Genomic DNA, 25,562 nt, shown 5'->3' on the forward strand with positions numbered 1-25,562 from the left:
ATGGAGACAAAAAAAAAATACACCAAACCCTACAGATGTACAGAAAGTTCAGTGTAGTTACTTAATGATCATTAATAAATTGCCTTTGGAGTGATCTAGTACTTACCACAATTAGAGGACTCTTGGATTTAGTCCCATTTGAGGTAGCTGCTTTTTCTAGATTTGATCTAAAGGACGGTTATGGAACTCAGAAGATTCTTTGCAATACTATTTTTATAATAGTGAGCAGTGAAATTAAGTCTGCTTTGGTTTGATATTTTGAAATCTAGCATTTTAACACACAGCCATATGTAGTTATGTTTTACTGAACACAAGTGATACCTTACAAACTCATATGGGAAAATGTAGTCCAAACCTAGTTACAGTTTCCTACATTTATCTGCTGATGTTATAAATAGTTTACATCTATTCTCTCGAACACTGATACTAAAATACTTCTGTATGTTTTAGCATTTCCACTTCAGCACATTCAATCACTAGCACAGCCTTCAGAGCAGAGCCTAAATTATATACTTAGTTTTACAACATAGAATGAAACAGCAGATTGACCTGCTGCTTACCCGTACAGCTTCAGACTTTTTATGAAACATTTCTTCCATATTCTTTGCTAACTTTTTCACAAGTTGAAGGCCGTCGATTTCTTCTATTGCAACATCCTTCTCATATTCTTTGTATTTCTGGTACAAAAAAGAAAAAATAGGGAAAAGTTATTCACAGTGAACCAGCTGAAATTTTGACAACTAATTATTAGTTTTATATTACACTTTTGCTGACATTCTTCATTTATTTCATGTTTATTTGTGTGACAGAAGGCTGCTTCATGCCAAGATGCTGTCACAGGGATAGAACAACTGGGTTAGAACCAGAACTCTGTTAAGAAAATATAATAGAAATATTTATCTCATGCACTGTAGGAAAATCATAATTCCCCTTCACAATGTTTAAATTACCCCTCCCCACAACTGAACAACAGCCAAAAAAAGTAATAAAAAATCCTCATATCCCATCCAAAAATCATTTAAAACCAGTGATATACTTGGCAATCCACTGCGCCTCAGCAACACAGACTCCTTCTCCTCCTCAGCTGAACTTCCTGTAGATGACTATTTCACAAGCTTTATAAAATAGTTACATTATGAATACTTAAAGTACAAGCTTATCTAGACATTCTTCACTTTTCATGAAAAAAAAACCCTGAACAAACCACACAAACATGAGCCTTTATCCAAATGCAAACATAGAACTATCCTTTATACAATATGGATGAGCATTACCTTATGGTCTCTTTTCACCATGTGAATAGCTCTGAGACTGACTAAGCACTAAAAATATTATCAAAACTTTTTTTTTTTTATCCTCTATTTTCTGCGTATCAACTTGTTTTCTTCTCAGTGTTTACAATGAAGTCTGTAGGAATATAATATACAAAACCATCATACTGAGAACATTCCTCTTTCCCATTCCCCTATAGCCTGTACTCTGAAAAGCTTTCAGTCTAGTTATTGTTTGCTTATCTCTATTTAAAACATGTATGGTTGTGATGAACCAATCATTGCCCGTTATTGAACCCTTGTACCTCTATGATACTGTGAGGAAGATGAAAAGTATACCTGGCTTCTGCCAGCTTTAGCCTATGTGCAAAGAATACCTTCCAAACATCTAAAAGCAGACTCTTAGAAGAACTCACAGCACAATACTTGAGTCAATAAAATGAGCTGGTGTTATTAAAAATATTTACCCTTAAAATTTGCCTATGGAATTATGATTATGTTTAAACCTTATATTATTCCTTATCTCTCTGGAGTTATAAGGGCATCAAAAACAATGGCTCAAAGCACCTGGATGAACAGTCATGTCCTGACTGGTGATGGAAGGACAGACTCTATTGTAAGAGAATGCCTGCACATATTGTACACATTTCTTGTGACAAAACTATTTTTCAAGGAAAAGGGACACTTTGGACTTGCTTTAAACTTTATACTGCTCTGTAAAAACTTGTGTAAATGTCTTGATAAGCAAATAATATTTGATAAAACATCATTTGCAGACAATTTCATAAGGTTAAGAAATACAAAGTTGCCACTAAATATTTAGGACACTCAATTTTTTATATTCTGCAATTTCAGTAATAATTTCATTTTTCCCACACTATTTCCTGTTATGAGGTTCTATTCTATTTAAAATTTTAATAGTAGTCTAAGCAATCTAAAACCTCAAGCAGACCACCTGCATTTTGCTCCCTGGCAGCAGGAGGGGAGATTTGGTTCTTTCCCCTTCTTGGTCTGTATTTAAATGCCATAAGCAGAGTTCTGATATCAACTCTGCAAGTCCACTTGTGCCATTACTAAACTCACTATTCTCCATGCTGAAAAAGTTAATTTAGGATAGCACAGTGATTTGTCTAAAATAGAAAAATATTAAAATTTTGTTTACTAAAAATATACAAGAACACAGCAGACAAGAGGTAAATGTTATTGTAACAGATACTAACTGTGATAAAGTTTAGTAAATAACAATAAATTGAAAAAATTCAATCCCATTTAATTAATGATGTCAAAGTCCGTCCACATCCCACAGGACTTGAAGCTTTGGAGAATTTAGAAAAAAAAAAAAATGCACTGCCAGGAACATATCACATTATGTCAATAGATCAAGGACAAATTTGAATCACTTATTTCAAGCTGCACACATTATGTTCAACGTATCAGGTTCTGATAAAAATTATTTACTTCAGACTTGACCTTTGAGTTCTTAGAAAGTATTCCAAAATGCATCACTTCAGGAGATTGTTTTCACGTCACCAAGTTTATTGATTTAAGTTTTCCCATCAGGTGAAGAAAACCAGGCAATTATTCACTGCATTTGTGTTAAAACTGAACGGTACAGTTGGAGTCAAATTTTCTAGGCACAGAGAATCATACCATATAGTCTATTAGGCTATTGCGAGAACATATTAAAAAGCCACACTTCTCACTTTTGAGTAACTGGTGCTTTTGAAAATTAATAATAACTTGCACTCAAAATAGATAGGAATGATATATTAACTGATAATTTATTATTTTATAATTAAGCTAGTTCACAGTACATAAATTCATTTTTTCCTAATTTAAATGCCAAAGTTCCAACATAAAAAAATAAATTGGAGGAAACAGAAGATATTTTTAAAGTTCTATTTCAAAAGACCACACATCTTGCATGGTGCATGTCTAGCCAATTGTTGGAAACCTTCAAGAACTTTTGCAACAAACTAGGAGTATTTACTTGCTCTGCAAGACCTTGGCAACCAAGATGTTTACATAATAAGAGGTTTACATAATATGTATTTTACATTTGGTATTTCATTGCCATAAAAATACTTCCATTATTTTTTCAGCCGTCAGTGGAAGGTTCCAAAACAGAAGAAATTACGTGGTTGGATAAAACACCAGCTGGTTTTAGATTCCTTGTGCTGTAGTGATTGTGTCTGTAGGGAAGAGGTGCCAGCTTAATCTGTGTGTGTCTATGCACTTCCGTTTAGTATTCCGTGTGAATGAGGCTGGGAATTTAGATTCAATCTACAAAGCGGTTGATTTTGTAATAACTATCAATGCAAGAAACCTGAATCACAGCAGATAGTGAAAAAAACAAAAAACACAATAAAACTGTAACAAAGGACGTCACTAATAATGGGCTCTTTTCCTTTCACTGCAGAGGCTGTCTGACCTCCTGGCTCTCATCGTTTCCCTACCACTAGATTTTTACATATAAAATTTGGTTTTGATTTAAATAAATGAGCTATACAAGCAAAGACATAGACCCTTTGAAATAAATTTTAAATAGTTCTTAAATTATTTATTTTAATGTAATCCTGAGAAAACAGCAGTGTGGTTGCAATTAAGCAAAATGCTATCATGGACAGTGGTGAAAAAAAACAGCTTCTGGGACAGGCTGTCCTTTATATTCTGGACTTGCAAACTGCCTTGTATTACTGTTACTCTTAATGTCTCTTCCAAGCAATGCCTTAAATAGCCATTTCCTTCCACTGCAAAACAAGATGAATTTGATGACAAAGATTTTTTGTTGTTTAAAACAAATTGATCAATTTTGTTCAATATACTATAATTTTATTCTAATAAGAGATACTGAAAAATTCTCATCAACATTTGTAACATACCCAGTAACACATTTGTACTACTCTAAAAAGGAGATAAAACAGCCTTAACTTTGCTATAAATAATGGACTTGCATAACAAAAGTGTATAAAATGTTAGTCACAGTTGGACATTTCTTTTGATAAGTGGATTTCCAATTGACTACAAGATTGAGCAGATACAAATTCTGATTTCCTGCATTATAAAAAAAAAGAAAAAAAAAATGAAATGCTGATTATTTCTGCTTGCAAAAATCAGCATTTGGTAAGAAATTCTCCAGAGAGACAAGAACATTTATCATTTGAGAAAGCACACAAAAAATACATTATTTCTTGAGTATCTGTTTTGCCAGATCATTTCACATAAGTGCCAAGGAAAGACAGACAGTACTTCACTGTCAGAACTTTTAATGCATTTCATGGATTTAGGTGTGGGTTTGTTTTGGGGTTTTTTTTGCATGATAAATGATCATCTAGAAATAAAAAAACAGAAAGCAATCTATACAAAACTCAGGTCTGAAGCATTTAATGCAATTCAAGTATTTGTCACTGAAACAGCGACAGCAGCAAACACACACACCAGCAAAACAAGAAAACCACAAACCAACCAACAAATAAAAAAACCTACCAAAAATCATACAACTTGAGTGACCAAGGCAGGACAAGAAATACCCTTCTGAAGCAAGACAAATTCAGAAATATGCCTTTTGTCAACTACAGTTTCAATTTTTTCTCCTTGTTTTTTCTCCAGAGAAATGTGATCTTTTTATATGGATATACTTCTATAAATTCTTATAAAAAACAAGATAATTGCCTTTATGCTGTGTATAAAAATACTTCAAATTACTTACAAGTGTTTAAACAGTCCTTAGTCTCAGTCTTTTGATAAGTCTGTGGGTGCTTTGTACATGTGCAGAACACTACAACCATTTATGATGGAAATTCTTCCCACTCCCTGGGATTTTCAGAGCCAGTAAATACCACTACCATCCTGATTAAAGAAAGGTATTTCCTCAACAGGAATTTTGTAACAATCCTTTAGAAGTAATCTGTCAGTTTGTTTTGCATTTAGGAACTAATATACACCTCTGAGGTGTATTCATAGCTATAGCTTCATAGTTGTACACTATAAATGTTGCTGTTTGAAAGGTTTCGTCACATACATGTTAAATATATATGCATGCATATATTTTTGTTTTATAATGAAAACACAGAACCAGTATACAAATGAAAGATCAAATATCCATTCTGTCTATCCATTGTTTCCATGAAAAAAATAAAAATAAGTTTATCCCATACCATTTAAAAAAAAAAAAAAAACAAACAAACAACAAAAGAACCAACAAAAAACAAGTTTCAGATATTGAAGTCTCAACATTGCAAATGTAAGATGAGATTACAGAAACATACACTTCTGATTAAATCACCAACTTGTGCTTTCAAATAATGTCTATTGCTCAGTAGAAAGGCTGTGTTATGCACTGCTCGAACCATTCAAACTTGCTTCAAACACTCTGCCAGGTAAGTCTTAACAATGACTCCCTTTGGCACAGAAGTGCTAGTTTGAATAGCCACATGAGTTAATTGGCTTATCAGAACTATTTTAATTCTATATTTGAGATGTCCTGACAGTCAAATGTAATTAATTAATGAGGCTGCAAAAAGCTTACAGATAATACAATTTGCAGCTCTTAATGTGGTTTCTTTAGTTACAGAGTGAAAAGCTACGTCAGTCTTAAACAAATTTCTGTCTCAGCTAATTCTTAACCCTTAAACCCATAGATTTCTTCACTAATGTTGACTTTCCTACCCAAAGTAACCTTGGATTTCTAGATCAAGTTCTTCTAGAGTGTTGGGATCAAGAAGAATGATGATATACTACGTTTTTACACATCAAGAAAAATATTTTTTCTTTCACTACTCTATTCCTCATTGCAATCTAAAAATAAAGCTCACATTTTTTATGCTCTTCTCATTGTATAATGATTTTTTATGTGTATGTTATTAACACTACTGCACAAAATTTAAAATAAATGGCATTTATTCAGGGTGCTTTAAAAACACCTATTCCTTTTTACACTTTGTGGGTTTTGGTTTTTTTGTTATAAAACCCCAAACCTACAATTTATGTGGAGCAAACTGACAATGTAGTCACATTAGGTGCTGCCTTACACCATTAACAGTTCTGTCAAAATTGAAGGATCTATGCACAGAGCAAGGCTTTCCACTACTAGAAAATATGGCTCTGAACTTCTGAATGAAAACTAAGAATATAAATTGTTCTTCAGGTGAAGAATCCATCGCAGCATTTTCTAAGACAATATTATTTTAAAACAATTTCTGTGTTCAAATTGATGGGACACAACCAGTGAAAGTTCAAACCTTACACGGCTCAAGCTCTTGCAGTGCTTTACCACACCGGCACATATTCCTTCTGCACATGAGAGATGGTAGAGCAGTTCTCAGCAGATCTAAAAATATACAGCAGAGCCTCTAAATACTTCATTAGAAGTGAGGGGTCACTAATTATGTATGCACTGTTGGAATAAACCTGAATGTGAAGCCAAATAAAAAAGTCTCCAAGATTACATGTGCGTATGAGTGGAAATCAGTTTTTCCACTGAGCAGAAGGGTAGTCGGATGGCACTACCACAAGCAGAGACAGCAAATCCAGATGGTGCACTCTCTTGATAGGCTCATCTGTGAATCTCTTCTTACTAAAAGATGTTGTATTTTCCCATTATCACACTGACCCTATGGTGATGTGGGTTTTTTTAAACTAGATTGCCACCGTTATGTTGTTATCTGTTCCTCCTTACTCTGAAATGCATTCAGTGGAGCAACTTTAAAGGCCTTAACAAAATAAGCAATAGTAAGAGTTATTTTTATTTTGTTGTTGACAGCTGGTGAGCATTTATAAACAAAATTCAGAGCTGGTATAGAATTTTTCATCCACAGAGCTTCATACACTTTATAAAATTAATATCTATGATAATCGCCATTCTGTACATGAGGGTATTCAGGATATACACAAATTCAGTGACATGCACAATGTCACACAACAGTTCAGAACTGCAAATAGAACAAGCTCTCTCGGTTACTCATTTAGTGCACTGCCCAATAGACCACAAGATAGCTTTGGTAAGTTCAGCATGGCCTGCATGGAAAGATGAGTCACAATGGTGTACTTCTCCTCACCTTGACATTAGAGAACTCCTTAATAATTGGGAGTTTGTGTTACACCACATTACACACTCCTATTAACCTTTACTGAACCTCTTTGTGTTGATGAAATCCATCAGCAGTGACCAGTGTGATGGCACACTCATTTTCTTCTCTGCAGAGCAATTTTTATTCACTTCATCAAAAGACTCCAAGGAGCTCTATATTAGCCTGTCATGTTTGACTCTTTGCCACACACTGGTGTCTGAGGAACCCCTGTTGCCTCAAACTCCCATTTAGTTACTTTGTAAAATACACTCTGAAATGCAAAATATCGATATAGTTGTTGCAATGCCATTTTACTATGATTAGCTACTTGAAGCTGTACCTGGTACATTATAGCCAAAGATCATCTATCCTGGGAAGTTTTATCATCAGCAGACTCGACAAGGATATTTACTGCTTTCCTTGCAAAATAATTTACACACAATGTATCTGAACAGTCATTTCAAGGGCACTATATCCCCAGCATATTTAATTTTACACAGATATTTACTTTGGCCTATTTTTACCTCATTGCTACATGCAAGTGCTACAAAACTAAGTCAGTGAAAACAGAAAACATTAAGCTGAACGGTAATCAAAGACAAGACAACTTAAGTCCCGATTTAGCAATATTCCTCTGTCCTATCTGTGAAACATGTCCACACAAGCTATCTCCTCAAACCTTTGCACAACTAGATATGAACAGGTACATAAACAGCAATAACAAGAAGAGTCTTGAATTTATAGCTGGTTAAAACAGCTGAGCTACTGTGGAAAGATAGAAGCTACTATATACAGTATTTCTCAGCACAAATAAAATATAAAAGCAGCAGTCACATTGGTGATACATAAATCATCATATTCTCTAATAAACAAGAAGATACAGAAACACACCCCAGGAGTTTCAAATGCTTGCTCTGTAAGAATAATTCAGTATTGCAATTTTTACTTGAAGCAGTCAAAAAGCCTCCCCCTAAACAACTGTCACAAAAAATGTGTGATCCAAATAACAATCTAGTTAAATCTAATTCTAAGCAGTTGAACAGAGGTCAGGAACTGCCATCATTCCCTTTAACAGAGTTGGTTTGGGTCAGGGCTAACCAGAGTAACAAAAAACGTTTGAGGAGGTTTGCCTTGCTGCCACCTCCAGCGCCCAGTGGCAGAGGCCAAGGGGACTTCAGACTCTTTTGCAAAAGAGTACCAACTCACCATCTTTCCTGACTACAAACTCAATCATATTGAAAATGGTTGAAAAAGAAAATTATAGTCTTGTACATTCTTTTAGACATCTGAAACATCTTCACGGGCCCACATGTGTGTTTTAAGAGCCAGCTAACCAAGACTATTAAAAACTTCTTTAGAAATATATTTTACAAAAGCCATCTATGTAATTATACATACCTTTGCTTCTATTTTAGAAGAGAACATAAAGCCCTTATTTAAAACAAAAAAAAGAACATCCTGGAACTGCCCTTTTCCATAAAGATGTACTTGATACTCTAGAAAACTCACTACAGCATTTCACATGAACTGCTTTAGACAATGAACAAAAAATCCCATGGGTATAAAACTGCAGAATCACAATATGACCCAGAGGGCATGTTCATCCAAAGCAAAGCCATCACTATATTTTTTAGGTGAAAGCAAGTATATCAGAAGCATGTACATTAAGTCTGCTCCTCACAAAAGACTTAAGAAACCTAAGAATGCAGTCTTTTCACATCCTGGATAGTTATTCTGAGTCACTGAACATTCAGAGGGGGGAACCTGACAACTTAGTATTTTCACGAATTTCTCAGGTGGGATGAGATACATTATTTTCTTTTGTTCACGAAATTGCATTGGTCTTCTTGGAAAGCCTTTATGGTTACTGGAAACAAGGACAACCAAAAGAAACAGCTTGCTTCATGCTGTAAAGTCACAGGATACATCCACAAACTCATTCTTTCAATCAGACTTTATAATTGTTTTTTTCTCATTACACTTCCTTCTATCACTGTGTGTGTCTTTCCCTCATTGTTCCATTTCTATGGACCTATGGCTGCCTTACACTCAAGCTGTTGTTCTGGGTTTCTATATACATTTATAGACAATGCTTATTTTCCATCCCAGAAAAACTAGAAAATTGTCTCCCTGTCCCGCCATGAGCATGTCTCCCTGGATGAGCAATAAAATAAAATGAGCAACAAAGAATGCTAGAGACAAAGTGGAGTGTAGACACAAAAATGGAAGTGCATTCTGAAGACAAACCTTTGTCTTGGGACAAGATTTAAAAGCAATGTTACTTTATAATAACTAATGTTATTGTTCCTCAGAAAAAGAAACATGTAATCTCTTCTCCTTAGGACACAAACTGTTCACAATTTGTAATGTTCTCTGTAACTCACATTCAACTGCTTAGATAATATTTCTAAAACTTTACACTTTGCATTGTGTGGGGCCTTCAACATTAACTCTTAAATGGGCTTTATTTCATTGTTTCTCACTATGAAGGACATGGCATTGATTTAGGATTTTAGACAGGTGTCAGAAGACTATGTATCAAAATGGCCTTGTAATAACAAGAAAAAGCATAACATCTGACTATCTGAACTCAGGTGCCTAAATTTAGGCCTTCAGTTCTTCATTTCATCATTGAACATGAAAAATTATTTTATTTTCAAAAATCTAAAATCCCCTCAGTCACATCAAAGCCAGCAAAGTCAGTGTGTTCTCGGCATCTCTGAAAAATCAGACCACCTGCTGTGTACAGATGTCTTAAGAATTCAGCAGGCTAACTACAAAAAAAAATAATAATTTGGAAACCAAAATATGGTGTTTGGCACTACTTGGAAGTATGAAAACACATTGGTGTTTTTGCCACACAAACTAATGCTTTTCACTTTCATGTGTGATTCTCAGTCACTTATAAAACTTCACAAGAAACAGTATAGAATGACTAGCCTTTCTGTCCATTCAGGTTAGATTAGCATATTCACCATGATTTCTTTCAAAGCCTCGTAAAACAAACTGGTAAACACACAAGGAAAAACAAAGGGTTAAAGTTTGATTGCCAAGCCAACATTCAATCCAATATTTAAAAACTACCTTTGAAAGACTGTAATATGATATAAACCAATGTCCTGTACAACAGAACTTGCCCAGATCTTTTTCTTTTTGGACCATTTAGCTATAATGCATATATTCTTACACTGGCATCTGAAATACTGGCATGCTGATAGCTCCCAATGTTTCTTCCCCTCAAGAGTTTTTTTCTCTCTCACACTTTTAAAAATGAAATTTGAAACCTATTTAAGAGAAATCCCTGTGCATAAAATAATGAACACATCAAAACCACAGCCAGAGGTCTGTCTGTAGTTCTTGCCTTTATCAGAAAAAGTACAGAGCTTTTGCACTAGAGGACCCAGCAACAGCTTTGTTTTGCTTGGTCAATAAACCACTATTAATGATAATGTATCCATGAATTAAATATGCATCAATCTGCATAGCAGAGAATGGAAATCATGAATAATAGCCAAATCAATACTATGAAGTCATAAAGAATACAGTGTGCTCTCCTTCAGGCTAATAGTAATTAATTTACTTTTGCTCCCTTCACACATGAGAGGAAGCTGGTAGAAGAACACTTTAATCACATAAAAGTTGTTAATTAGAAAAAGAACACATACTGTTATCTCCTTGCTGTATCTTTTCTGTTCATATGCTTATTGCACTTAAAAAAAATCCCTTTATTTGCACACATTAGAGAAAACAGCTTGTGTTTTAGGAGCAGATGCATATACTGGCTGATATTTTCAAGTACTACAATTTGAAAGTTTGCTTCTTAAATAAAAGATCTTGTTCTGTTTGGGATGTTCACTCGTATAAACAGCTGATGTCTAAAATCACTTTTCTGCAACACAAATACTCTATTGGGGAATATATGTATAGAAATATTTTAAGCATTATGTGGTTCATTAGACCATAATGGAAAGCCTTAGCACTTAAAAATTATGTTTGCTTATGTTGAGGCTTAGTCTATTTATTCAACTCCACTAGTCAATTAAATAATGCCTTTTTTGCAATTAAAAAAGAAAAACAGGTTTAAGTGATTAGCATCGAATGGAGGCATCCCCTTCTTAGGCAATGGAAAAGGATTGGTGGCCCTAGACCAGCAAGCCTCTAGAAGAGGAATCAAGATAGTTTTAAGAGTGCCATCACTTTCCAAAGAACAGAATTCTAATATTCATTGTGTTTGAATTCTTTTAAGTACCATTTTTACACAAAATAAACTCTAAATTGCTACAATTAACAGTAATTTTCACAAAGATGTTGAAATTAAAGTTTCCATTTTTAAAATATATTCTTCTTTATAATGTTCAGCAAACTGCCATCAGCAGACTGCTACTATTTCATTGCTTAATAAAAATACATAATTTTGCTAAACCTCAGAACAAACAAAGCTGCCTGAATCACAGGTTACCACTAGTCAATCTATTGATAAATTCCCCTCTGCTCACCACAACGCAATGACCTTCCCGGTGAACTGCATTCAAGCCTCTAAGACAGCGCAGTAATTAACATACACTTAAATTCACAAGTGGTCGGTCCTACTGAAGCAGGCAGAACAAGTTAGTGCTTAAAGCTCTGTTTGTGAACTAGGGTCCCAGTAGTCACTTCTGACTCTCAGCACATCCTTACGTAGTTTTGCCAAATTGATGTCATAAAGCTCAAAAAACGTAACTTCTGAGACGGAGCTTGACCTTTGGTTCTTTATCAGAAACTGCCTAAAAGATTCATAATGTAGATTCACATGTCCATCTGGGCAGAATACTCTCTTAATTTCTAACACAAGCTTTTGTCACGTTAACCTACTGAAAAATAATAATTATTTACATTCTTGTCAAACTCTACAACGTAAACACCGTGAGTTTACTTGCAGGTTTCATTCTTTCACAAAAATACAATTTGTCCCTTATTATTACGAATGTACAAAGAACAGTGTACATCAATAAAATATAATTGTGGCAACTGGACATTCTGTCTGCATTTGGAGGTATGGCTGAGCCTGTGCTGCACGCACAGAACTGCCAGAGGCATACATCTGTTTGTGCAGTTCTAGTTCAGTAGTTTAAGGAATGAAGTATCACCTCATTACAGAACTGCCATGTATGAGTGAATTTGTGGAGCTTGCCCTCCTCACAGTCAGACAGTTCTAATCTCCTTGCAAACCACAGTGGCAGCAGAGAGATGAAGTGTTAAGCTTATCAGGCCTCATCTGTACCATCACCTCCGTAGTTAAACCCAGGCCATCCATTTCTCTGTCATTTCTTTGTTCCTGAGGTGCCTGAATGCATAATAGCCACTAGCAGAAGATACAAAATATCTTTAAGACTCCACAAGAACACCACCGACATTTTTTTTTTTAAAAAAGCAAACTGCAAACAATTCACAGTTTTAATCATAGGTTGCACTACCTGCATTTTTTTTTACACTAGAATTCTACCTTGTACTATCATGACACAACCTGTTAAAATAAAGCCATTAATTTCTTTTATATTAACTTTAAATGTTTGCAGAAATTCCTAACTCTGAAAAAGCCTGTATTCCTACTATAGTATAACAGTCGGGAAGGGTTCTGGTAATTGAAAAATCTTATGGCATAATAAAAACAACCTCATACTCAAGCATTCTTTTCAGGCATTATCAACCAAATCAACAGAGTTTTGTTTCAGTCACAAAATAAGGGTTGTTCTTCAGTAGTTTTAAAAAAAAGGCATTAAAAAAGGTTGCTTTTAATTAATTCAAAATAAAGTTCCCTTTTCAACATTTGTTTTTAGTAACACAACTCTGCTTTCAAGATCATGATACCTTATGGATTTTTATTTCAGGAATACGGTCCAAAACTTTACAATGGAGCAACTACACCCACAAGATACCCTAAACACTTGGCAGGAAAAACTTGAAGTGGCCTCTAGTGAAGTACTCTGAGCTAGGTAGACTTGCCCTCAGACCCGAGACATCTGCTGTTTCAGCAGCATCTGAGCCAACACAGTAACATCTTGGTGAGAGGTTTGACCACAAGGGAGTCCTCTTCCTAAGCACTTTCTGGAGCCAGGGTACTGAGATGGACTAACCTCCAATGTTTCTAGTCACCAACTAGGAGAAGGAGACTCTTCCTTTCTACTCCAGCTATGGTGCAAGAATAAGAAAGTCAGTTTGATTAGGCTAGTTAGCAAGACCCACCCATCATATCTCCTTCTGGTTTAACACATCTTCTAGATTACTGCTACAGGTGTACAAGTATGACAGAGATGCACACAAGGAGACACTGATGCCATCCCCGATACAACGTCACTGCTGGATATCAACCACAAAGAGGGAAAAGAGCAATCACAGTTGTGTTTAGTCTCTGTAGTGCTGGGAATACACAAGTAGGATATCACTTATCCCCACGTAGCCCTGTACACACAATACAGCAACATTCTGATAAGATTACTTATTCTACACCAAAACTTATCTAAAAGGAATTTGAAAATGGAAAAAATCCTTTTGCAAGAACACCCCAAGTCTGCATGCAGCACTTCACTAGATCATATTTATTTACAGAGATTGTAAGTATTGCTGGGCATTATTTCTGCTTTGGAGGTACTGATGGTGCCATCTTACATCTCTAGATGTCTCTAGAACACCCTAATCAGGATCGTTGAAAGATGCCTTTGCTGAAATTGGAATGTTTTCCAGCCTTTAAAACAAACAAAAAACCACACTGTTCATAATCAGCAATTTGCTTTCTGTCCATTCTTCAAAATTTGCCTGTTCCAACTGGAGATTAAAAGTCAAACCACAAGCATACTGCCAATTACTTTATCATTAGCTCCTTGCAAGTCTGAAAAATAGAATTATACATTTAGAGAGAGGGAACAAGAGAAGGAACATTTATTGCGGTAACTTAGATAATTTTGCAATAACAGCTTACATTAAAGAATGTTAATTTGATTCCTGACAGTTTCACAGCTGTCTGTCAATACTGCATTTTAAAAAAAAAAAAGTCAAAGAATAAGCATGCAAATATTCCAATCACACTCCAGCCCATTTATATCTTTGCTTCAAACCAAGAGTCTTTGGTGATAGCTTTAGAAGAGGTGTGTGGTTGATGGAAGTTCATTCCCAAAATAATGAATAGAAAACTGCATGAACCCACTTGCTTAAGTAACTATGTGAAAACCAGAGTTTAGGTGCCACAAGGTGTGAAATAGTATACACTACACAAAAAGCCACTAGGAGCCCCAACAAGACAACATTACTAAATAAAATAGTAGAGTAGAAATTGAAGATGATGGAGGATATCTAAACGGGCTCTTTCTATTCTTTAGAACACAGTACTAGAAGCGAAAACATGTTTCTAGCAAACTAAGATTTTATCATATATTCATGCTTTCCAGTAAAATGAAATGATCAGTTACCAGATTTAGAACTCTTTGATGACCCTGATGGCTGGAAAAATATCCTCCACTATACATTAGAAACTTCTGCCAAAACAGAGGATGCCCAAACTACTATGTATTTTTGAAGAGTGACTCAATTCACTATAAACTGTTTATTTCACAATTAGTGGCTAAAGAAATCACCCATCCTCTATCACTTTTGGTGAACCATTAACATCCCAGCAAGAATACCAGTGCTAGATTGTTTTCTTCTCCTCATCTGGTTGTGCTGACCCAGTGTGTGTAAGACTACTCTCTGGAAAAGAAAAACCGCAGGGACAGAATGAGGCATGTTTCTGTGAGGCCCTCATAAAAGTCTCTGGTTACTGTGGGATGACAAGAGGAGAAGTGCCAAAGCACTCAACAGCACAGCTGACAGGAAGATAATGTACCGATGCAACTGTTCGTGGATACTTTACTGTTATTGCTTCTGTAATCCTCATCTCTTTGTTCCATTAATTAGCATGCAGCAGCTATAATCCTGCCCAGAAAAAGTCTTTGTTCCTAGATAATAATTTCCCTAACAAGCAGAAACATTTTACAAATTTTATAACAACAGAGTCAAGGTCATAATCAGCTGGTCATCTTTGGCTTTCTTTGGAATTCTTCAGTAATCTAATTTCTAAACAATCTCAGTTAACTACTAACAGCATATGAAAGGATCAATAAATTTAGAAAATATATCAGATGCCATGCCTCTTAGAGCTTAACTTTGTATATTGACCATAAAAATATAGTAGTTCCTTTGTCTTCCAGTTTAAGTTGAAAGAGGGTGTAAAGGTCATATATGGACAAAAAGGAAGGATGAACGGGTCCTCTTTGTTGAACAATGCACCAAGAGTCAAAACAGAGAACTCATTAAATGACAACACAATCTCCTAAACACTGTAGCAGTCTTCTGATGGAATTATTTTAACTTCTCTGTGTCTTCATTTCTTCATTTGTAAAACAAATTAAACATCTTATAGGAATAGTTTGATGCTGAAATTGCTATCATTCTTTAATATCCTTCTATAGAAAGGGTGTATAAGCATTTAAAACATTATTATTCATTCACTAAAACATTTACAAAGGTTTCTGAAGATGTTTGAACTTAAGATTTTCTGAAATAGTTTAAGAGGACCAGGTATTAGCATATATCACAGAGCAAACAGAAAAAGAATGAATAAATATCCAAAGTACTGTTAAACTTATTTCTACCCCTGTAGGATATCTTAACAAACAAGATCTTTGAAGCTGCATCTGAAAACTAAGGTCCCTTGAAAATATTTTGCTAAATAAAAGACAATCTTTTCTCCTAAAATATTATGCTCACATCAGATACAATATTTAAGACATATTTAATTTTTCTATTTCTTTCCCAATAATTTGTAGTTAGCATTTTTAGACTCATAATTATTTATTGTTTTTCCAGTACTGGTCCTGGCCTGTCACCCTTTACCAGGGCTGAATTGCAAAAAAAATCCCTTATATTTTGGATTTAGTTGCACAAGTTTCATTTGAAAAAATCATCAATTTGCTCTATAATAAAACATCTTCTAGACAGGCAGCATATACTCATGATTCATTATTTTGTCTTTAATATGAAACCTTTAATTCTTAAAAATGGGAGCTAAAATATAAATCAAGTCTGATGTCAACTGTCCCTCTACAGAGGCTTTAAATTTGAGAATGCTGCACTGTCATGTCATTAATAATTTATCCAGAACTCAGCTTTCATTTTACATATAAATACATATTGAGAGAGGGCATAAATATACCTAAACTATGCTTTGTAGTTCAAACATTGCTGAGATAAACATGTTCTGCCTAGTTTCAGGCAATGGCTACTGTAAATAATAAAATGGTCTGTAATTATTAGGGGAGAGAGGAAAGGAAATCTCACAGCATAAAAAGTCTTACTATTTAAGCTTAAAGATGTTTTGAAAAATCAGTTATTTTACTAATAAATAAAATTTAGTAATAGTCGAAAGGACTTTACAGAAGCAGTTTTTAACTTCCTTATTATTTGAGAGCAAGTATGGAAAATCTAAGTCAAAGGGACTGCGGTTTTGCAGTAAAATTAGCATAAAGTGAAATGTGGGGTTATAATGAAGGCTATATTCTTCGAGGAAGAATGGTCTGATGGTTGAGATATTAACCCTGAAAGAATTGGGCTTATGTCCCAGCTCTGCCAGAGTTTTGCATAACCTTGATTTAGTCATTTAGTTCCTCAGTACTTCTCAAGATATTAACAAGGATAACATTTCCATAGTCAGCCTCACCTTGCTCTTAGGCTTAGTCTTGCAAATTAGGCAGAAAACAAAATCTGTGAAAAGCCCCCGGTAGTCTAGCTCCAAGAACAATTTGTTTCAGACTGAGAATTAGTTTCTGTTCTGAAGACTTGGCATCAGTCTCAGTTTGCATGGTGCAATCCCAAACACCATCAAAAATCCTAGGAAGCACAGTAATAAAACAGTCAATAATAATAGCATTCCAGCAATAATATTTGTATCACATATACTGTAGCTGCATAAAAGGCAAAGGTTTATTACATTGATTGCTAAAACCACCCTAGCTACCTTGAAACCTGTTAAGTCAAAAGATAAATGTTTTTTAAGGTATACTGTAATTTCAGTACACACACTCTGTGTATGTATTTCAAAATTGAAAAGAATACAGAATTTTGAGTAAAACTTGTATATGATGGCATAAAACATACTGTGTCTAAATCACGAGAGGAAGATACACACAAACGAAGAAGCAACACTCCTTATGCAGCAAGAGCACAAAATACCTGTCATTCTAAAGTACTGTGATACATTCAAACAGGCATAAAAATTCTTTATCTACCATGAAATGTTTATGCACATAATCTGTTACTCAGTTCGTAAAAATAGCTACCCAGTTCTTAAGCATATGGTAAATATCTATCCCGAAGAATCACAAGGACTTTATATAATTCAAATATTTAAAAAATAGTTTTCAATATAAATGCCCTATTTTTATTTCTCCCTAACAACAAAACACTCTTAAGAAATGCACCACATAAAAATATTTTCCAACCACTACTTAATTGAAAACTGCACAACTCCACAAGAAATAGAGGCTGAAATAATTGCAGTTAGAGTCACAAAACACTTATTCTCTTATTTAGATTCCATAAAATCATGCATATATCAAACTAAAAGCTTTTATCAAACACAATGTCAATGAGTTTAAGCTGATTGATGAGCAATCAAATTTTGGACATTTAAGAAAGACAACACTAAAATATTCCAACTATAGCTTAGATATTAGTTTGCAGTGGTTTGAAAACAAAAGCTATTACTGTTCCTATCCATAAACTTGCAAGAAAAAGAGAACACGCGTGAGAGCACTCACACCGTTGTAAGATAGGAAGATGTACAGTGACACTATTTAAAATAAGAAAGGTGGAGAGGTTCATGTGTTGAGCTAAAAAAAAAAAAAAGTCACATGAATTTGGAATTATTGAGTCTGAACTGGAATTAATTCCTCTTCTGGGATCCAGTGATGGAGCATCACAAACCAACCAAGCTTCACATTTGAAGTTTATGTCATCAGCAGAACTCCTCAGTGGAATTATGGGTCTGTAAGTCACAGTTGTCACTCTTTATTCTATACATTATGGTTGCCTGAATTTCATCTGCACAAAGCATACACATACACACTCATTACCCCTGGACCATTATGTACTTGCATAAATCATCATTTCTTTTCTTCTAAAGCAGAGTAAGCAATCCATCTCGATGGAGAAACAACAAAATCTAACTACATAAGCAATTTTCTTCTATGTCAGATTTGTCTAGTCCAAGAATAATACAGAGAACGTGCTACACAAACTATTTGCTTCTCCTACAAGCTCCCACTGAGAAATACTAAATGTCTAGCTATACTCGGCTTCTTGGAAATGATAATACATAATTCAAATGGGGGCAAAAGATTCACATATTCTACTAAAACGATGTTAATAGATCAAATTTTTTTATTAACCACAGGTAAAAACCTCTGTGAAAATGAGGTACAAAGGTAAAACTCATGTTACAGTTTCTTTCAAGCTGTTTTAATAACTTTACTAACCTGTTTCATAATGCTAACCTATGGGGAGAGGGAAAAGAACAAGAAAAAAATACATATTTAATTGGCTGAAAAAAAGTCTCAGGTAGGAGTGGATGAATCTCTTTAGCTTTTTTTTTTTTTTCCCCAAAAAAAGCTGGAGGGAATTGCTTAATGCATTAGATGCAGTGTTCTAAATCATTTTAAGCTTAACAAAATTTGCATACAGCATATGATACATTCCTGCAAACCCTCCTTCACCTACTTGATCAAACTGACATTAGTGCAGCTACTACTTGTGCAAATAGTACTCACAGGAGTAGAAACTGCTGGACTGGGATCTTAAATTTAAAAGCATATATAGACAGCATGAAATAAAGTGTCCAAACACTGTAAAAGTAGTAAGAAACATAAGACTATAATTGAAGCAGCAGCAAGAATCAGACTTATATACGATACAAATGCAATAATACGAAAAGCAAAATACTATTACAAATAAATAAATGCTATGAGTAGTCCAACATGAAGCCCCAAAACCTGCAGAAGTAGTGCAGCCAAACAGTACTTCATACACTTCAGAGAGATAACAGGATATTTGATATTGCTTATATTTGACAAACATATTTTATCTATGCCACTTGAAGTTTTTTATGTACTGCATCTTATAGAAAAGGTGAGAGGTTACAAAATACAGTTACTCTATAATATCCTATAACCAGAGGACAATTCAATATTTCTACTAAGACTGAAGGTGTACTAAACACTGCCTTGATGTGTCTTTGCTTTTTTCAGTTTCTACTAATCTAAAAATACAGCACTGTAAGAATCCCTCACTGCATTATGTATTTTGCATTTGTGTTCAATTTAATCAAAACATAAAAAACAGTTTTATCTCTATTTTAAGAGCTCATCCAACAATTGCTAATGAAGAATGTATTCTTTGTCAGGAACTGATACTTTACTTCCCCTTCTCACAGTGGTTCCAACACACTCACTGATGATTTTTTTTGAGGACTGCAGGTCTGAAAAATGTACCAAATCATATCTCTCCTTGAAAAAAAAAACACTGAAAATACAGATTTATAAAATTCTAGCTTGAAAATTCAGTTATCTTATACAGAAACTCATCTATATTTACTGTATGGAGTACTACTGATCCAGATCCAAAGAATTGACTACATTTTACTGTGACAATTTGGTGACCACGCCTGCTCAATAAATCTGCCACTTAAATTTTTTTTGTTGGAAACAAGTTCATGCACAGGCACGATGGCTCCTTTTCAAGACATAACAACCAGGGTCATTTCCACATATAATTTGTTTATATATTTCCTCAAATTTCCAGTGTAAATTCTCCATATCATTCACTAACTCTTGTTTTCCACTCCAAAAAAGAAGAGATGGTGAAGTCTTGGTTTTGAACCATTTTTAAACCAAAACACAAAATACATTACTATACTTTACTTCACTAGTATTTTCAGCTCTGATACCAAATACATGAAAGAATTAAAAATTTTAAACTTATGTAGAGCAGAACACTGGGCTATACATGTTACCTTCAGCTATACACATAAAAATCAATTGAATCCAGGAATATTCAATGGTAAACTGGATTAGGAGGAAAAAATATATAAAATTCCAATATACTTTTGTGGCACAGAGTTTTTTCATTCTATCCAGACTCCCACAGCTGTAGACTGGGCTCCACTTCACTGTAACTGCACCTGCAGCAGCCTCAGTAGCTGTTCCACCTGCATGGGTCCATCCCGCATCCAAAGGAAGCGCTGAGAGCGCTCCAAGATCTGTTGGGCAGAACTCATGGTAGCAGGACAGCTGCGCCCCCACTGTCTCAACCAAAGTGGGGAGCCCTCATCCCTGGATCCGTTTGTGGAGAGCAGCGCACAGTCTGGCTGTTCATGCCTGGCCGATCTACCCTGGTAGCATTTGTGCTACCTCTGCTCTCAGCTCCTTTGCTACTAACACATTATTACTGTCTGTTATTAGCTTGACTCAGGGAAACAAACCAGGAATTTTTCTAGCACAAAGCTGAGGGTGTGTCCTGATGCCTTTGAGCATATGGGAACATCTGAGCACACACAACCTGCCATGACACCTCTGAGGACCACCTAAGCAGAGGGACTCGGTCTCAGCACAGTAAACGCAGCACACAGCACTCCTGGATTGGATCCTCCAGCAAACCAGTGCCCACAATTCATCTTGCAGAGAACAAGTTGTTTGCTCTCAAAGACAGCCCAAAAATAAAGTCCTGGAACAAAACAAGGAGCAAAACAAATTCCTAGTGTAGACAGACCCAATGTCAGCAGTGTCCATTAGATTTTATAGCGCTAATGTTCAATTACTTCAGCAAGCACATCAGCTTGTCTGTTTTTCAAAATTAAGTCACTTTAGCTTTATTCCCCAAATTCTCTGAGAATAAAGGTATAGAGAAAGAAACAAAGTATAATACTTATACTCTAAGCTTTAGGCAGACAAGCAGTTCCCAGTAGATGTATTTTGTGGCCATGTCAGAAGAATAACAGATTTCTATGGTTGAAGTGAATGAAAGCAGAATTCTGATCCATTTTTCTAAGAAGTTTTAATCATACAATGCATTATACGTGTCTACATTTATATTATCCAGGATTAAAACACAAATAAGGAAAGAAATTACAGTTTCTGAAAACTAGCACATACCTGCAAGCATGCAGGTTTTTCAGAAAAAGTATTTTCCAATTCCAAAACAGACAAATATAATCCTCAAATCTGCTAATCCGATCAAAGCAGTTGTATACTGAGCACTTGCTACTTCAAATATGGATGTTGGGAATGAAGACAAATTTCTGGTTTTAAAGGTAGTATTAGGTTCAGTTTCAATAACACACTCAAGTTTCATAACTGTACCAGATCCAGTGTCAATAGCCACAACCCCATCTATCCAAGTATTTCACACTCAGTAGTATTCAGTGCATTTTTCTTTATGGCTGATTCCTTCCTTTGGTTTTGGGTTGGCTTTTTTTTTTTAAAGCATCTTGCTCTGAGTAGGCTGTCTGTTACACAAGATGGGTGAAGGCTCACTGTGTATCAAAGTGCAAAATGGACTTCAGATGTAGTATTACTGTATCAAGAAAAAGAAGCCAAGGTACACCTAGCAAAGCTCTCAAACAAAGAGACTCTTTTTTTTCTTTCATCTTTGACTTATCATTTTTCTCTGGACAGTACAGAAAAACAACATCTCACAATTTCAGTTTCACGTAATATTTTCATTATGATCATATTTTAAACAGCCTTCACTATAGAAGAGAGATGAAAAGTTAATAAGTCAAAGTAAGAATCAGTGACTATTTAAACCTACAAAAAGTTAGAAGATTTATCACATGAAAATTTACACAAATGTTTTCCTGATTATAATTGCATTAACACTAAAATAACGATAACAGAATTTTTACATGAAAACCCACAATTAAATAAATGGAAGTTTTAACACTGATTACAAGGGAAAAAAATGTATGAAGGTAAATTGATCAGCATGTCAGGGCTCAAAAAATGGCAAGCTTTGTTTTTATCATCTCTAAATTTGTTTTGAATTTCAATTCTTAAAAAGGCATAGCCAGTTCTTGCTAAAATAATACATATCAAAAGTTAGTAGTGAACGAATATTATAATTCTTTTGTTCTTAAAAGAATAAAACCCAGATGCATACTGCTACCCACACAAAGAGGCACAAAACCCCATATAAAAAGAGACTAGAAGCAGTAAGCCAGTTGTGTAACACTGTTCAAATACAAGACCCACAAAAGTGAGCATCTCAATTTCAAGAGAACTTATTTTTGCCATTCAGAAATGGAAAGCATTACTTGAAATTCAAGCAGGGGGATATGTTCTCTGCCCAGAAAATTTTTGTCTCAGGTGAAGCTGTCCAGACTGAAGATAAAGAGCTGTTTTCTATACCTTTGGGGCAACAACAATATACTTCAGCATGCTTGGACCTACAAACCTATTATTCCACCCTGCAACCCTTCCTTCTTTGAGCTCTAAAGGCAAACCATGTACTTTGGTTTTCTTTTTCTACTTCGTGTAGTTGATAATTCTTTCCTATGAGAAACTAGTTGTAAGACATTTATCAAGCAAGCAAGCTTCTGAATGTCTTCTCCTTACAATTTAATAAAACAAGCTAAAAAATCAATACATGTAGAAACAATCTTAGAACTACAAGTGACTGAGGGTGTATTACATTTGATACCATAGATAAAATAAAAACTTGAGTGATCACAGATCACATACCATAATAGCAATAAAGCAGAGAGGATTATGGTAGTTAGAAGTAGACAGATCAATATAATATCTGTTATATTTTGGAAAGTCAGCAAGTAGCAGTTGAGTTTCTGACCTAGAGGACAGTCTGACACATTTTGTTGTTGCCCAGGCATAATCTATCTTCAGGAAAAAGCTTTGTTGTGTATTTAGGCGCGGGATGAATTAAAGATAAATGTTAGATTTCAGCAAGTTCATTGCCAAAACCAATTTCAAGGTACCAATCAAAGCTCAACAAAATAGAATGAACTTCCAAAAAAAAAAAAAAAAAGGGGGGAGAACGTGGGGGGTTGTTTGGTTTAGGTTTTTTTCTTCTTTTTAATTCATGGAAGCACAACAGCAGTTGATTAATTTTATTTGTGAGCTTCTTTAGGAGAAAGCATGATTTTTGATATATATATACATCTGAAATTGCATAGCAAAACACAAAAATCAATTGAATTTCTAAAGTTTTGCCTCAAGATATAATTGAAAGAATAAAATCCCTGCTGATTGCTGCAGCCCAACTATGGGAGAAAAAGAGAAAGCAAAGCAAAATATCCCTGACAGGTCTTTTCATATTTGCTAGACTTGAGCCACAATTGGCCCTGGGTTTACTTAATTTGGTTTTGATTCATACCTACATCCTGGAAAGCCAATTTAAATTTTAGACAGCAGTATGAACTTAAACTGATTCAGGCAGAAAGCAAACAAAAACCCAAACAAGTAAAAAAAAATTCTCTCAACACAGGACAAATTTTGAGCCAAATATTTCATAAGAGATTTGGATTTTGTTTCAGTTATTTCATTATCTCATACAATTCAAAATATTTTTTTCTTTCCACACAGGGAACTTGATTTAACCAAACCACTTTTTGCAGAGTGTAACATTTCTTAATTGTACTTGATTGTCTGGACCTGCTGATACAGACTACTAACCTCAGACCTTAGAAGGTGCCTCTGGGCCCACTCACAGCAGTATTATGTTTTATAAATAGTCCCTGAACACTTGTAAAACATGGAATAAAGTTTTAATTAAATGTATTTCCAGGTATTTGGTTTACTTAAATATTATTTCAAAATTGTATGCAATATTATTATAAAACCATTCTAAACCAAGCTCTTCTGTTAAAAGTGATAAACAGTCAAAAGACAGTGACAGGTAAAGGACACAAATGAACTATGTTAACAGATCAGAAGTTCTAAACTTTTTTTTCAGATAATCAGTCTTCTGCGAACAAAAAGTTCATGCAGTTATACCTATGTAGCAGATTCGATATTTGGCATTAAATTCTTTGCATTTTATCAGTTAAAAACATAAAAAATGCACAGCAAGTCAATGCATGTAATGCAATACAGCTACACACAGTGTAGGTCAAGCGGAAGCCCACCCCATATTTGATGGGATAACTACGAATCCTCAGTCTATTTTTTATTCCTTTCATATTTTCTAACATGACGTACTGTTAATGACTAAATAACAGCTTTGTCCTTAGACAAGTGTTCCATCAATATTTTGTAAACACTTACTCAGAAAACGCCTTTTCAGCAAATGCAGAGATTTTCAGTCACAAGCAACACCCACCTTTCCAGTCATTTTACACTGGACCGTTTTCCTTACAGACATGTCTGTTAACAAGGATTCATTAAACAACAATGGGAATAGTTGAGAAATGCTAATTTAGTGTATTAGATTTTTTAAAAGGCTCAAAAAGTTAACTAGAAGGTAGGTTTAGACAAGGATCAGAACTACTAGATATTATTTCCTCTTACTGAGTTTTCCTGAGTATTATATAATATTTACAGTTCTTTCTGTCATTACTTCCAGGCATATATATTTACATTTAAAAAAAAAAAAAAGTATTCAAAATTCAGCAACCTAACACTACCAATACCATTACATCACTCTGCTTAGGAACAGACTTTGCTTTTGTTAGGGGTCCTTCTATTGACATTACAGACCAAATTTGGAGGCCAGGCATAAAAAACCACACATAAGCTAACTTCTACCAGTCTCAGGTCAGCAGTTATCTCACAAAGCTCCCAGGAGCATGCCGACTGCAATCTCACTGGTGTCCCCACTGCCTGCCTCCTACTGCTCAGAACTGCCCAGCCTACCTGAGTTACAGGTTTCAGACAGGCATCAGCTCTAACTTGAGCCACTACAAAAGCAACAGAGGCACACGCACATGTGAATACTCACTATGAAAGACAAAGAGCAGCGTTGAATGGTACAAGGTGAGGCCAGACTGGACAACATGATTCACATGATTCAGTAACACATAGTATCTGTGACGTTTGTTGACGATGCTATTATCAGTGTGTAATAATTTTGGTACTTAATACATTAGGATAGCACTACTCGTTACTGCTCTTCACTAAAGGGTAAAGCATGACACAAATGTGGAACACTT

General features: G+C 34.9%; 1 protein-coding gene across 4 annotated transcripts in view; it reads right to left on the reverse strand.

Moving 5' to 3' along the window:
- The window catches only part of CACNA2D3 (calcium voltage-gated channel auxiliary subunit alpha2delta 3), a 470,721-nt gene that overhangs the window by 369,148 nt on the left and 76,011 nt on the right, over positions 1-25,562 (reverse strand). For all 4 annotated transcript variants that reach the window (XR_012634269.1, XM_074914174.1, XM_074914173.1 and 1 more), the window contains one exon: positions 561-677. Coding sequence is in view for 3 of the 4 variants with exons in the window: in XM_074914174.1 (XP_074770275.1) it covers positions 561-677 (117 nt within the window). In the remaining variant the exon portion in view is untranslated. The remainder of the gene's footprint in view (positions 1-560; positions 678-25,562) is intronic.

The sequence above is a fragment of the Athene noctua genome, chromosome 10 (genome assembly GCF_965140245.1).
Source record: "Athene noctua chromosome 10, bAthNoc1.hap1.1, whole genome shotgun sequence".
Taxonomy (NCBI): Eukaryota; Metazoa; Chordata; class Aves; order Strigiformes; family Strigidae; genus Athene; species Athene noctua.